The following is a 14,709-nucleotide window of genomic DNA, read 5'->3' as shown; positions in this document are numbered from 1 at the left end:
ACATAAAAAAAAAAAAATTTGGCCCCCCCCCCCCCCCCAACTAAATACATTTTCTAGCTCTGCTACTATTATTTGGGACTATTTATTCTCTTTTACTATGAAGTGGGAAGTTAAAGCTTTCTGCCCCCTCTATGTTTTCAACAATTTCAATTTTTTTCATTGAGAGTATTTTTCTAGTGAAAATTTTCATGCTTATTCTATATTTTTGAGGCCATGCTATGCAATAATTTGCTAGGGAATACTTTCTACTACTTGGGGATGCTACTTGGAGGTTTATTTATTTGCTAACTCCTTGTGGCTGATATACATGATTTTTTGATATATAAATTGGTCTTTGCATTTTGCACTTCCATTTGATAAATTTTCACATTAGCAATGTAATAACATTGTAGATATTTAGACACACATTTTACTTTTATAGATGATGATTTTAATATTTTTTTATTGAATAGAATTTAAGAACAATTTGAAATGCAACACATATATGTCTTGTGCTTAAAAATTTTTATTCAAATATTACACTTATTTTGGCATAGCCGTAACTACATCAAGAATGATTGTTTATCCTTATGGCACAACTTGATACTTAGTTTCATACATCTTGACCCTATTGTACTAGGATGGTACCATAGATGATTTAACCTTTATACTCTTACACTAAGCCCCATATGCTTGCATTGTTATTTTTCTTTTCTCATTATTGCTTTGATAACACTTTTTGTGTATATCATAGTTGTTGTTGTCTTTGTTTATTACTCTATAATTGGTGATGTTTTAAGTTTCTATTGCTAGTACAATCATGTACTTGTAAATTTTATCATCAATGAAGTGCTATGAGTGACACTCAAATTTCCTCAAATAAAATAATAAAATAGTTTAAGATATTGGAATTATAGAAATTTGAAAATGATATTGAAGTAAAAGGATACATTATAATTAGAATTTGGCTTTTAATAGGACACAATGGAGAAAAAGGATTCATGTAGCCGACCCCACGTAGTGGGATAAAGGCTTGATGTTGTTGTTGTTGTTGATAAATTATAATTATATATTTAAAGGGATAATTTATGAAAAAGAGAAATTTTCACATTTTATAATCTTTATATAAGGCTCACTGGTTTGGAAAAGAAATAACCTTGTATATTAATTGAAGATTATTTTAATAAGATAGTTAGCAAAAAGATTCAAGCATTTATACATGTAATATACATATATTTTGTGTAGGATTTCAAGTAAATCATGGAAGCTTTCATGATATACCAATTTGGTTAGGGCACTTAAGGTTTTAAAATTATAAAAAATTATCAGTTTTTTGTTTTTCATTCAACTTCTCTCTTATTCACTTTCTCCTCACTTCCTCTCCTTGGCTATTTTCCTCTATATTGTATATTTATTTTGTTGTATTCACTTCCTCTACTTAGCTATTTTCATTCATCTCCTCTATTTTCTTATTAAGATAAGAGCTCAAGATGAGTGTAGTGCAATACTAAAGAGACAAAGAAATGTGTGAATGATTGAAATTATTATATATATATGTTGCGGGCTAGAATATACACGACGATAGAGTTAGACAATTTTCATCTTAGTGTTGTATGGATATCCAACACACAAACATAATGAAAAAGAAAACACCAATATTTTTACATGGAAAATCCTGTCAAGGGAAAAATCATGGGGCCACGCCCAGTTGATAAAATTCCACTAGTGTTTGCTTAAGTTACAAATTGTTGACTCGTCTAGGGGTGTCAATTTTTGACACGACCCGAACCCGACTCGAAAAAATCCGGGTTCGGGTTCAACAAATCAACCCATTTTAAAAATCGAGTCGGGTTCGGGTTGACCCAGCAACCCGAAATTGATACGAAAATTCATATTTGACTTGAAAACTCGAGATTGACTCGTTTTGACCCAAAAATCGAACATTGACCTGATTTTTTACCCGAAAACTAGAAATTTTGGGTCAACCCCGAGTCATTCGTGTCGGGTCGGGTTGACCGGGACCCAAATTGGGTCGTGTTCGGGTCCGGAAACCTGACCCATTTTTAAAAATGGGTCAGGTTTGGGTTGACCCGAATAGTGCTGGGTCAGTTCCGGGTTCGACCCAAACCCGACCCGTTGACTCGAATTAATACCCCTAGACTCGTCCTTGAAATTGAGGACGATCAGATTACAAGTCTTAAGTTGAAATTCAGTTAAACAGATATCAGAATTCCGACGACGTTGGGTGATCAGGCAGAACTCCTGCATCACTTGAAGGTCGGGCGGAACTCCGACATCACTTGGAGTTTTGGAGAAACTCCGGCGTCACTTGAAGGTCGGGCGGTACTCTAGCGCCACTTGGAGTTCCGGCGGAACTCCGATGTCACTTGGAGTTCGGGAGGAACTTTAGCGGTGGTCGAGGAGGAGTCTCTTCCTTCCCTTCTTGCCTCCTTGCTTAATTCCAGCATCGGTCGGCTGTCGAATGAAAATCCGACGATGGTTGAGAAGCTTCTTCCTTCTCTTCTTCCTCCTCTTCTCTTTTTGCTTGAGTTCCCCTCTTAAGAGAAATGAGGGGCTATTTATAATTTTCTGAAAGTGACATGACCAGTAAATAAGAGGAAAACCAAGGGCGAATTGGGAGTGGTTTGAATATACGACCGATGATGAATCTCTTGATCATAGACCATTTATTAGACATTTGAAGGCGCTAATTATATTGGAATTCGATGATCTTTGGTTCGTTGGATTTGTCACGTCGAGCCGCTCGATTAGACTATAAGCAAGCCACATTTAAAAACTGTTTAGTAATCTAAATTATGGATTGAACCTTCCAAATGTGCTCCAGGTCTTTGATTTGGACCAATTTGAGCTCGGGTTGGGTCGAGTTTGGTGTCATTGGGTTCGTATTTCCGAGACATTCAGTTTGACTATAAGTTCGCTAAAATAAGAGTTCAAATGGTCTCAAATTTAATTTTTGAGGCTTCAAACATGATTTTTGTCTCTAGATTTGTGACCGATAAAAATAATTTTTCGATGATATATAAAGTTTATTTTAATGATGATTAACTCATTTATTTTTTATTTTTTATTTTCACAATATAAGTGATATTTAACACAATAAATATATTTTGAGCACAGTTCTACGAACAATTATTAGGTCCGGTGACCGGACGTAGCTCTACGTTCGGTTACCACTGAGTTACCCGGTATTTGCTCGGTATTGCTAGGTATTGCTTAGCAATAACGAGAAATACCGCTCTTTGAAGAACAATACTGAGTAATACCGAGCAATACCGAGTAATGCCGAGTTTTTCTAGAAAAAACTCGGCATTGCTCGTCGGTATTACTCCTTATTGCTCGGTATTTTGTCTTCACGTAATGATATTTTTTATTATTGTCAAACAAAATAAAAAAATATCTGATTTTGTGCCTGCTATGTCAGGCGATTTAGTGCCGGCAGACTAAATAAACGTTCCAGTTCTACAAGGCAGTGTTGCGTTGCGTCTCGGTGTTTGCTTCGCGGCCACACACACGATAACCCAACTCGGCTCCCTCTCCCCCCTTGCTCTCTCATCTCTCTCTCCAATTTTCTCGCCGCGCTTCCTACAGATCTCCTCCCTCCGTCGAGGGGTTGGAAATGGTCGGAGGATTCTTGTCGATTGCTTATCATCCCATTTCTTCCTCACTTCCAACCAATCCCATCTCTGAGCCTACTTCACCGTCGATCGCTTCTTCTCTAGAGTGGCCCAGATTGTTCCTGAAATATCCAGTTCGATCTCAAAGGCATTTGCAGCCTCCAGTCCGAATTGGTTCCCATATTGCAAGGGCGAGGGCGTCGGTAAAGGGCATAACAGTCGTGGATGAAAATGGTCGAGGCGCGGGGCAGTTCTTGCAGAGCAACTCTATTTCGGATTTCATGAGGTTTAAGACAGGATATAGAGATGGTATTGAGAAAAGTAGTGGGACTGGGGAGTTGCAAACGGCTGTGGTTAGCTACAGGATGAATTTCCCTTGGTCTCTGCTGAATCCTTTTCTTCAGGTTGCTGCGCTGCTATCGATATTTTCCATGCAAATTTTCTCTTTCTTAAATATTCAATGAGGTTTGTAAGTATTTGGCGTAGGTGGATTTGGTTTCAACAATTCACATTGCGGACAAAGAGTAAGTGTTCTCTTTATGAGCTTTTCATTTTATAGGCGAAGTAGTGAAGTTGATTTTGACACTGTGAATTTGTGATTCTACAATTGCCATTACTCTTTGGCATTGTATTCTAAAATTGGCGGAGATACATCTACTACTTAACTGCAACTGCTGATATTTAATATTCAGAATTGGGAAGTGTAAAATTTCAGCCCAGGGGAAAGCAACCTATATCTTTAATTAATGCTCATATGAAAGCTGAGATCTATCGTTAAGAATAAGCTTGACTTAATTCTTTTGCAATATGTTGGAAGGGGTTATTTGGCTTTAATTAGCTTGAAATAGTATTCCAGCGAGAGGACATTTTATTACAATTATTTTTGGAGGTAGGGATGTGAATGGGATGGTGTTGTTGGTACTGTGGTAGTAAAACATACGTAATGAATCATCTTTCTTTCCTCTTATATTCCTCTTCATCATTCCCATTGAGTGGTGCCCACTTATTACACCATCATAACCTTTCAAGGTCTCATATCCAATCTAAAATGTTTAATTGAGTAATAAAAAACATTTAGAGACAAAAATACACCAATAAGTTGCCTCACTTTTATTGATTTCTTTTCACTTAACACTAAAATCCATGAGCAGTAGCAACTATATAATGAACGCATGCAGTTTTTTTTTCTATTAATTCAACTTTGTCAAAGTTTTAGATTGTTAAAATGCGTCTCGAGAAATGTTAAATTGCAGGTATTTTGATAACCTGCAAAAGGGACTTGAGCTCTATGACTGTGTCCTTTATGAGATGGTGGCTAGCAGAGAGAATTTAGAAAATAGGAGAAGCTCTGGATCAACTAAAAGCCTCAAAGCTTCACGCTTCAGAAGTTTCAGTATTCTGGGATTTATCCAAAGGCAGATGGCCCGAATTCTTGCCTTAGAATTCCAGTTGGACTGTCTCAATTACCAGGCTGACAATTGGTTACATGCTGATCTTGACTTTGAGACCTTTAAAATGCTCCAGGTATTGTCCTTTATACATGTAATAAGCTTGTAAAATTTAGTCTCCTACTATGTCAATAGTGCAGCTAGAAAATATATTCTAATTGTATTTATTTGTCCACAACAACCATGGCCATTTATACCATTCTCTGCCAATGGTAACATTTCTTTGGGATGGAATTTCAAATACTTGCAGAAGATTCTTCTTAATGGAATTATAACAGGTGATTAGTGGTCTGATTATTTAAAATGATTCCTGATACCTTAATGCAATTAATGGTTTAGGAATTTATTCTGATTGTCTTTGCTGTGAGGTTTTCTTTCTCATGGTCTTTTGCTCATTTGAGTCCTTGTTCTTTCTCTTGAATTATGAAGAACTGAAGTATATTATTATCATGACATCATGAGGTAATCCTGGATATAACACAATCTTAATGGACCAAAGTTATATACGATGAATATGTTATGGTCATATGTGGAGCTTTTTGAAACCAAACGTGCGAGTGATTTTGTGTTAACCTCAGAGACATTGTAATTTAGTGTTTCTTAAACATCCTTTTTTTGGGTTTCATCCATAGTAGAGGTATGATAGTTGATATTGAGTGTGGGAGGGGTTGCATCTTGAGCATTCTTTTACCAAGTGAGGGAGTATCTTTAGCTCTCATGTTTGGTTCCATTTATTAAATTTTGTTTCACTCATGTTAAATTTATTTAGCGATTGCAAAAGCCTTTCACGAGCTCAATTTGATTGTCACAAGAAGGAAAGCTCAAATTAGAGTTGAAGTAGAGTAATGCTTTTTTATTTATATTTTACAAGATGGACGGCACACGTCATGTTATAGACTTCTTTAATTCAATCATGGCCTTAGAAATTTAACATTAACGTAATCCTATAGCATTTTATTGATGCTTTTGTATATTTCTCCTTGATTTGATTTCTCTTAGTAGATTCATCGAAGTTTATTTGTTTATGATTTAAGCTCAACTTCTAATATTCCACCTTAATTCATGCAGCTTGAGAAAGGTGAAAGCCTATTCACATTTGCTAGGGATATGACCTTAAAATCTACAAAAGCATTTGTGCAATCAACTTCAATCCCAGATGATCTTGATCCTTGGAGATCGAAGCTCTTGCAGGTTTCACGTGTGCTACCTATGCCTCTTGTAGGACTTCTCATTATAGGTAGCGTCTGCTCAGCAGCAGAAAATCAGGTCTCTGAATACTCTGAGATAGAAGCACTCTCTAGACTTGATATCGGAGCTGCGTTAAAGATCTTTTTGGCAAAGAGACTAACTTCAGAGTAAGGATATAAACCACTTTAAAATTTAATTCAATTATTTTTTTATTTGTTATCTATTTAGCGCCTTAATGTGGATTTGAGGTTATGATATGCCTAATCTTTAGTTTCAAGTCCTCATATGGATGTTTGGCTTGGGTGCAATGGTTTGATTGCCTCATTTTGATTTGGTCGTTGGTTTCTATTCGAAGACGAGCTCTTTGTTGTGTAGAAATAGTTATAGGCCACAGTGGTGGTGGTGGGGTTGTGCTGTGCATTTCATTGGAACCTCCTATACTTGATATCTTGATGTTTTAAAACCCTCAGCTCATTAACAAACTTGAAAATTTTCCAAATTCAATGTCATAAAGAACAAGAGGTTAAAATTTTGATTGTATAAACATGTTTAGCTCAATTGAATTGAGTAAGACTTTACATTAATGTTAATGGAACCTTACTTAATATTCATTTCTAATATCATGATATACATTTATAGAGAAAGTATGCTAATAAGAGAGTAAACAAGCTATAAACAGAATTTTAATGATCTCAATCAACTGCACTAGCATATATACTTACAAGCACAATATGCAACTTACAAGTGGCACACAAGTGTCCACTAAAGCTATGCAATGGCGATATTTATAATGTTGGATTTGATAATTTTTAACCTATTAGCAAAAATAGTATAATACCCTTATAATATATGAGCATATTAGTATCTACACATGGATTATTACACTAGTAAATATGGTGCAATTAGTTTAGTCTAAGATATAGTGCAAGTAAACATAATGATTTTTAGATGATTATGCTCAACCTAGACTACTGTCATGCTTGAGCCTCCTAACTTAAGATTCCACTCATAATTCCTCCTTATAGCAAAGAAGTGTCCTCCATGACATAGTAGCCAATAACATCTTATTGAATTCCAACAAGTGTACCTCAATTTTATTATTCAATGGCTAGGACAATCCACATCATGATTTCAAACAAGAACATTCTCCAATACCTTACTACGATTTGGTGATGTGCAAACTAAACACCTTACAAGAATAACATTCAATTTAGACTTAAAATGATTGAAAATAAACAAATAAAACTAGGAAAAAAAATTGATTATTTTCAGAGAGATTGTAGGACTTAATAAATTTTCTCTTTGATGAACATTATAAGCCTCTTTCAAATGATTTGCATTAAACATTTTTGCACATTATTTCTCTTATTTTTAAATGTTTAAGACTCTCTGAATTATGTGCTATATATAGCCAATAGAAGTTTTAAAAATCACGCCAAAAAGCCTCTCTTGGATGCCACATAATCCAAAGAGTTGTTTCTTGCCAAAATTGTAATTGACGATGGGGCTCATCGGCTTGCTAGATAGCCCAATAATGGGTGGTTGCATGTAGGAATATTGAACCCATAAATTATGATTCTAATTACTTTATAATCATGGAATACATATTAAAAATAATTTCTTTACATATAGAAAATGCTCAAATCAGCTTAATTATAATGTTCATCATCCTTCAAGTTTTAGATTAATCAAGATATCAATCTTGACAAAGAAATCAATCTAAACAATAAGTAGTGAGCCGTAAAATATTCTTTACATCCTAAAGCTAGCTAAATTGTTCTCTTGAAACTCATATTCAGGTTGCAATAGCTCCAAGCAAGCTTAGCCATTGGTCGATCATCTTAATGGTCGCCACAGACTTCATAAATCTATTAAATATTTTGCAATCCATAAATTGATTTTGCACAAAGTCTGACCCAAACATATAACATATGAAGATACTTAATCTTATGGGGTTAATAATCTCTTTCCATTTGATGATGATAAATCGATGTTGATATCAGAGGGATAAAATGTAAAAAATATGTAACACTAGCTTCTCTTCATTAGAGACATTTTGTAAGTATAATTGCCCCTGTAAGAGCATGCATCCACTGACACCACACATGAAATGCACTAATACAATAGTTCTCTCCTTGTTTGATGTCATCAAAAGGGTGTACTATAAAATTTATAATTGGCGAAGCCGTATATACATGAAAGTATGAAACTCCCTTTAATAAAATTAATAATATCTAAAGAGCAAAACAATTTATTCATAATCATTTTGAGGTAAAATCATTAAAAAAATAACTTAAGTCTATGATATCGATTATGAAATAAGCTGCAACTAGTGAAATCTTTGTGGAACAAATTTCTTTATGAGTACCAATCTCCTATATTAATTGTAAAAATTATTTACTAATATAAAACCTTGTAAACATGGAAGGAATGCACACTTGCATGAGATTTATGACATTAATCATATGAATGTATTATGAAATTTATTCATGCACTGATATGAAGGTAGATGTCAAATGTAAAAGTATAGTTAAAGAATGATACTAATACATAATCAGGCAATGATACTTAGATAAAAAGCTACATTTAAGTGATTTTAACCAAATTAATTTGCACAAATCTAATCACCATTTATGAGTCTCTAATTAGTTTGATTATACTGTTGTATACCATTTAAATTGCTAGCTAGGTGAAGCTGCTCGTGTGGCTAAACAAGTTGTGTAAGCATGATCACACTATGTGTACATCACTTGGTCTCTAACAAGTAATCTAAGCCAGTTTTCAAAAACAAGCGTTGTAGATGCCAAAGCATGGAGAAGCTAAGCATGACTCAAAACTAGTGGTGAGCATGCATAAACATGAATTATATGAAAGAAGCCTAAAATGCTGCTACAATTGAATTTCATAGTATAAGATTAGATAATAATAGATATTATTCAACATAATCATGCTAGATTATGGTTAAAATTTTAATAATATTGATCATTTCAATTCATAGACTAATCATGCTAAGACATCAAAGTTTCATATGTTTCTTAAATGTTAATCATTTAAAGTACAAGGCAGATTAGCTATGTATAAGACTAGATTAGTGTAAGGAGTATAACATAAGGATGCAAGAATTATTCCAAACTTTTGAATCATTCTATGACCTCCAAAACTTTGCTTTGGACATGCTCTTTGAATTTATTTTAGGATATAAGCATATGTACTCCAAATCTCACTGATTCTATGATATATCTGCACCAAAAACTTCAAGTTTTTTTATTTTGGCACCCAAACTAGTTTGGGTTCACAAGCATTTGTTCCATAAGCGCCAGGTCATATGTAGATGGCATTGAGTTGGTGTTGTGCCTTTAAGAATCTAAATATATCTAAATATATAAGGATCTTCTTATTGTTATTATGAACGTTCTCAATGCACAAACATATGAAGCATTGCCAAACTTATTTCAAAAATATTATTAAATTTTAGGCAAGGTAAGCATAAATGATTTGACAATCTTACTATTCCTTTTATGAAATGAACTAGCTTGCACTTTAGATTTGCAACATGAACTTATTGAAACATGCAGACATTAATTCTTAGTACAACAAGTTGCAAATGTGCTAATAGAAATGATTTACAAATCATTCACTTTGATTCTTATACTTAACATTTTCATTCGTTAAAGGCATAATATTTTCAAGAAAAGATTCAATATCATGTTCAAATGAAAATGAATTAGAAGTTGACAAATCACTAAACTTTATTTTTAAGTATTTAATCATCTGCAATCATTTAACATGAATCTAAGTTTTCATTCATTTTAACTATGCCATGCTTGAATTGATTATTTTTATTTTAAAGAATATCTATAATTTCATTACTGTTATATATACATATATATATTGAGCTAACTAACTGATCAAAAAAATTAAGAGAGCTTTTCAAAAGATAGTTCATTTATCTAAATTTCTTCATTTGAGTCATATCTAGAATTGGGATGGACTTGTACTTTACATGGGATTGTTTTCCTTAGTTTTCCTTTTCGGGATTGTTGCAATTTTTTAAGAGATGGATAGATATTTCTATGGCTATTTCTGCAAGTGTTTACCTATTTGAATAAAGATAATTTGTGTATTATCCAAGTAGCTTCATTAGCGGGCATCTTTTGCGGGCTTTAGATGAGATACATGCCTAGGCGATTATCTCATGGCTTTATTTATCTTAGGAGCTAGTCACAAGATTCTTGATGATGCCTAATCTTTTGACATCATTTTTAAGGGCTTTATCATTCTATTATAGCTTTTGCGCCCAAGATTTTATGTGGCTATTTTAAATCTTGATTTGTTCTATATGTGTACTTGATGATTATCTGGAATAAAATCGGTTTGATCTTGTGTTAACTTTATTTATTAATCTAGGGATGGAGAGTTTTATATTTTGATGTTATGAGGCTTGCAACTTATTAATTTTAATTGCATAAAATTTCTTGATTTGAAAATTAGATGTGCGATTCTCTTGAGTGTGTCATAAGTGCGACTACTTAAGGGGAAGCCTTCTTCTTGTACAGATGTGAGGTCTAGGTTTATTACTTGGGTAAAACCTTTTCTTGATTTGATTTCTTATACATAACTTGTTATTTGTTTGCTTGTACTCCTAATTTTACTCAAATTAATTAAAACAACTTGAATTCAAAGTATAAAGATTAAATTACATTTAATCACTAAAGTTGCATTATTTGAATTTATTGTTGATTTCTTCAAATTAGTCTAATCGTTATATTATCATTTGTGTTATAATTTTCATATTTATTGTTTGCATTTAAAGAGAGCAGTTGTTGATTTATTTAGTGGTTTGTGATGCGCATTATAAGTTCCCTTATTTGATTTGCTTATATCTCTTTATTCTAGTTGCATTACAAAACCCTAACTCTAAATTGTTCTGCGTCATTACTTCGTCCTCTTCTTCAACATGTGATACTATGGCAAGTGTGGTTTACTTTTTGTCGTATGCCTTTGTAGTCTTTTTCTTTCTTTTTTTTTCCATGGAGAAATGACTTGTAAATTTGGTTTTTTGAGGTTTGATGGCATTCTCTACTGGGCATGATGTTTCTTCCTCATTTTCTCAGCATTTTCACATCCTATAAATAGTGCAGAGAAAATTTAAGATTTATTTCTGGATTTATGGTTAACAACTATCATTTGAGTTTCTTATGAAGGAGCTTAATAAAAAGACAAGTGACATTCAATTTTGCAAAATTGATTTCTTCTTGCGACCAGAAACCAAATGGCTTTTCATGAAATCATTTTCAACATAAAATCTCGGTGATGTATGTCAAACCATAATAATATGACAATGTATTGCAAAAATGTGATTATTCTATTTTTCCAAGGCCCAAAGTGCATACGCTTAAACAAAGTGTCCCATCAGGATTTACTCTAGGATGCTAAGTGAAATAAAGAGCCAAGGCTTTGATAACAATAGTAGATTCAAGGCAAACTAAGGGAAGGGGTGAAATGGGCTTGTAATTGATTCTTCTTTTGAAACACTTTTAATTCAAACCCACAATAAACATATTGAAATACAGTTATAAATAATTTAATGCATAACTAATACAGAAAAAAAAAAAAACAATCCATCATGCATGTTTCTTCAGCCAAGAACCGCTACCATCCCCTAACGACGAGTACTCACCAACAACATATTCATGAGTTGGTACTTGTTCCCATATCCATTCCTTGTCCATGTATAAGTACTTAGCTTCCTAGAGTAATGGAGATGGAGATGGAACAAGTGAATAGGAATAAGTACCAACACATGTTTAATTATTTGATAATTTCTTTTTATATCACAAATTATCTGATTTGCAATGTTTTTCAATTCCCTTACTGTATATGGATGTTCGATCATTGTGTTAGAACCAAGCGATGTCTTTGAGCAAACAGTTGAGTTCTTGGAATTCTTTTAAGGAAAATATTTTCTAATGTTGTTTAATTATAATTATTGATCATCCAATCCTCTTGAAACCATAGAACATGCTTTAGGAGATACCCTTTACAGGATACTGACTACAACATTTGAAGTTCATTTACTAAAGAGATTGTAAAGAGTTGGATAAGCAAACAGTAATGGCCTTTGATCTTCATCACTTTTTTTATTTTTTTAATGTGCTTAAATACAATTTTTGTTAATATATAGTCACTAAATTAAAATTCAATTTTCTATCAGAAATAAACCCCTTCAAGATATATCTATGTTTATCCTTTTGCTTAGACGATTAGAGGGATTTTTATTTCTAAAAATTGAAAATGTGCCTATGTCTTTGCTAAATTCAAACCCACATAATAAGCACAATGGAATACACTTATAAAGAATATAACACATACATAAATACATGTGTATGTTGGTAAACAAGTAAAGATAATGCTAACAAGAGAGGGGATGGGCTATAAGCATAGTAGAAATGATCTCACTATTTGATGAAGTCGAGATTAATTCCTAATACAATGAAACCCTCATCATTTTGTGCGATCATAGAATAAACTGATAGGAAATACTTGATTTCGCAAGTAATCCAAGAGGAAATACTTGAGTTCGCAAGCAACCCTAGCAATAATTGGTAAAAACAGCGAGAATTATGCAAAAATCTAGATGAAATTAATCCAAAACAATAGATTGTAACAAGGGAATCAAAGCAAAGCAAACACAAAGCAAGATACAATTGATCCTCAATTAGAGAGGAGGATCGTTCTCTCCCAATCTCTAGACGATGAGTCTAGAGCCCAAGACGCCAAGGAAAACTCAAAGAGAACAACTCAAAGCATGCATGCCCTAATCCTAGCCTCCCTCTTCTTTGAAATACATAACTTTCTAATAAAAATCCAATAAAAACCTTCCTAGAATAAACCAAAAGCAAAAGAGTTTCCCAATGTGTTAGCCGCCCCCTTCCCTCTCTCTAATTTCCGCCCTAGGGGGGCCCACAAGCCTTGGTGGCTTGTTTAAGGAGGCGGCTTAACCCGCCTCCTGTAGACTTGAACCGGCCTAAGCGGGGCCGGTTTGATGGTTCAGGAAGAACCATATCATAAACCTTGGTGCCTTCATATTATACTTTGCGAATCATGACATTACTACTGGTTGGAAGCGCATAAAAGTTCAAGTGTTTTTCTAACATGTTGACCTTTTGTTTGTCCTTCAGTGAGGTTGTATATGATTTCGTCCATGGAGTAAAAATATATTATAACAACAAAGGTTTAATATATAGATTTGAGTATGGTTTGATATAGATTCTGAACTGAGTTGAAAAGGCATAAGAGTGACAAAGCTCTTTCTCTCTTTTTTATTTATTCTAAATGTTTCTTGTCAGAACCATAGTAATCTTTTTTACTTTTTTGTGCACTGAGCAACTTCATTCTTTTGAAGGTTTACACAGTCAACTGCATCTGTAGAAGAGAAATCAGTCATCATAGGTGAAAGGAACAGAGTTGCAGCTGAGACACTCCAGAAGGCAATAGACAGTGGATATAAGAAAATAGCTGTACTTTATGGCGGCGGCCATATGCCCGACTTAGGAAGGCGTCTTCGCGAAGAGTTCAATATGGTTCCCTCTCGGGTCCAGTGGCTAACTGCGTGGTCTATAAGAAAGAGGGAGCTTGACAGCCAATCTCTGCCATTTCTAAGGACTTTGGCCAAACTCTCCGGCTGGCCTCTCAACAGGTACCAGACCCTCGCCTTATTTATTTTTTCATCTATCCTTGCCGTGGATCTTTGGTTTTGGGAGCTCTTTTTTGGTACTGTTGTGAATTGGGCAACATGGGCTACTACAGAAGTAAACTTACTTACTGATAACATATGGGGCTTTTGATTGATAATGGTAGGAAAATTATTTATGCATTTCTGTGGTTTTCAAGATGTATCATAAATTGACCACAATCTTGATATTCAGTTTTCAATATATATAGTTCCATCCATATTAATTTATAGCTGATTTGCTGTTTCATGATTCATGAGATCTTCTAATCAGTTTTATTTACTGAAGAACATAATTAATGGTTCCATTTTTGTTCCTGATCTTGGATGCTATTAGTGTGCTTAATGAGCTTGCAGAAAGAAGAAAGCTAGAATCTTGGATGATAATGAAATAGATGTATAAATAACAGAATAACTTGCCAAGAAAAAGCAAATCTGATTTCTGTTTTGGTAGAATTGTGCAAATTAAAGGTTTAGGATAGTATTAAGGTTTGTTTGGGATGGTTTTTTTTCCGCTTTTTAAAGCAGTTTTTTAGTGCAAAAATTAAAATGTGTGTACTAAAAAGCTGCTTTAAGAAGCAGCAAGAAAGCTGTCTCAAACAAAGGCTTAAGCATGATTTTGGTGCTTTATTGAAACTTTCCATCGAATAAATGATGATAAAGTTTTCTTATTATCCATTCAGTTTTTGTTATATGAAAATTTTTGGAACTTTGTTGAGGACCTTTT

General features: G+C 33.8%; 1 protein-coding gene across 1 annotated transcript; it reads left to right on the top strand.

Moving 5' to 3' along the window:
- The first annotated feature begins 3,450 nt into the window (after window positions 1-3,450).
- On the top strand, window positions 3,451-14,114 carry LOC110102293. Its single transcript, XM_020830568.2, has 5 exons — window positions 3,451-4,018; window positions 4,101-4,138; window positions 4,868-5,138; window positions 6,131-6,417; window positions 13,656-14,114. The coding sequence occupies exons 1-5, from the start codon at window positions 3,617-3,619 to the stop codon at window positions 14,095-14,097; spliced, it is 1,440 nt and encodes a 479-aa protein (XP_020686227.1). The 5' UTR covers window positions 3,451-3,616; the 3' UTR covers window positions 14,098-14,114.
- The last annotated feature ends 595 nt before the right edge of the window (window positions 14,115-14,709 follow it).

This window comes from Dendrobium catenatum, unplaced genomic scaffold, assembly GCF_001605985.2.
Source record: "Dendrobium catenatum unplaced genomic scaffold, ASM160598v2 fragScaff_scaffold_130, whole genome shotgun sequence".
NCBI lineage: Eukaryota > Viridiplantae > Streptophyta > Magnoliopsida > Asparagales > Orchidaceae > Dendrobium > Dendrobium catenatum.
Note: the sequence above shows the minus strand (reverse complement) of the source record. Positions and strands in the feature narration are given on the sequence as shown.

Coding starts and splice junctions, on each gene's coding strand:
- LOC110102293 (XM_020830568.2), top strand. CDS start 3,617: ATGGTCGGAGGATTCTTGTCGATTGCTTATCATCCCATTTCTTCCTCA. Junction 4,019..4,100: donor TGCTGAATCCTTTTCTTCAG/GTTGCTGCGCTG, acceptor TATTTGGCGTAG/GTGGATTTGGTTTCAACAAT. Junction 6,418..13,655: donor GCAAAGAGACTAACTTCAGA/GTAAGGATATAA, acceptor ATTCTTTTGAAG/GTTTACACAGTCAACTGCAT.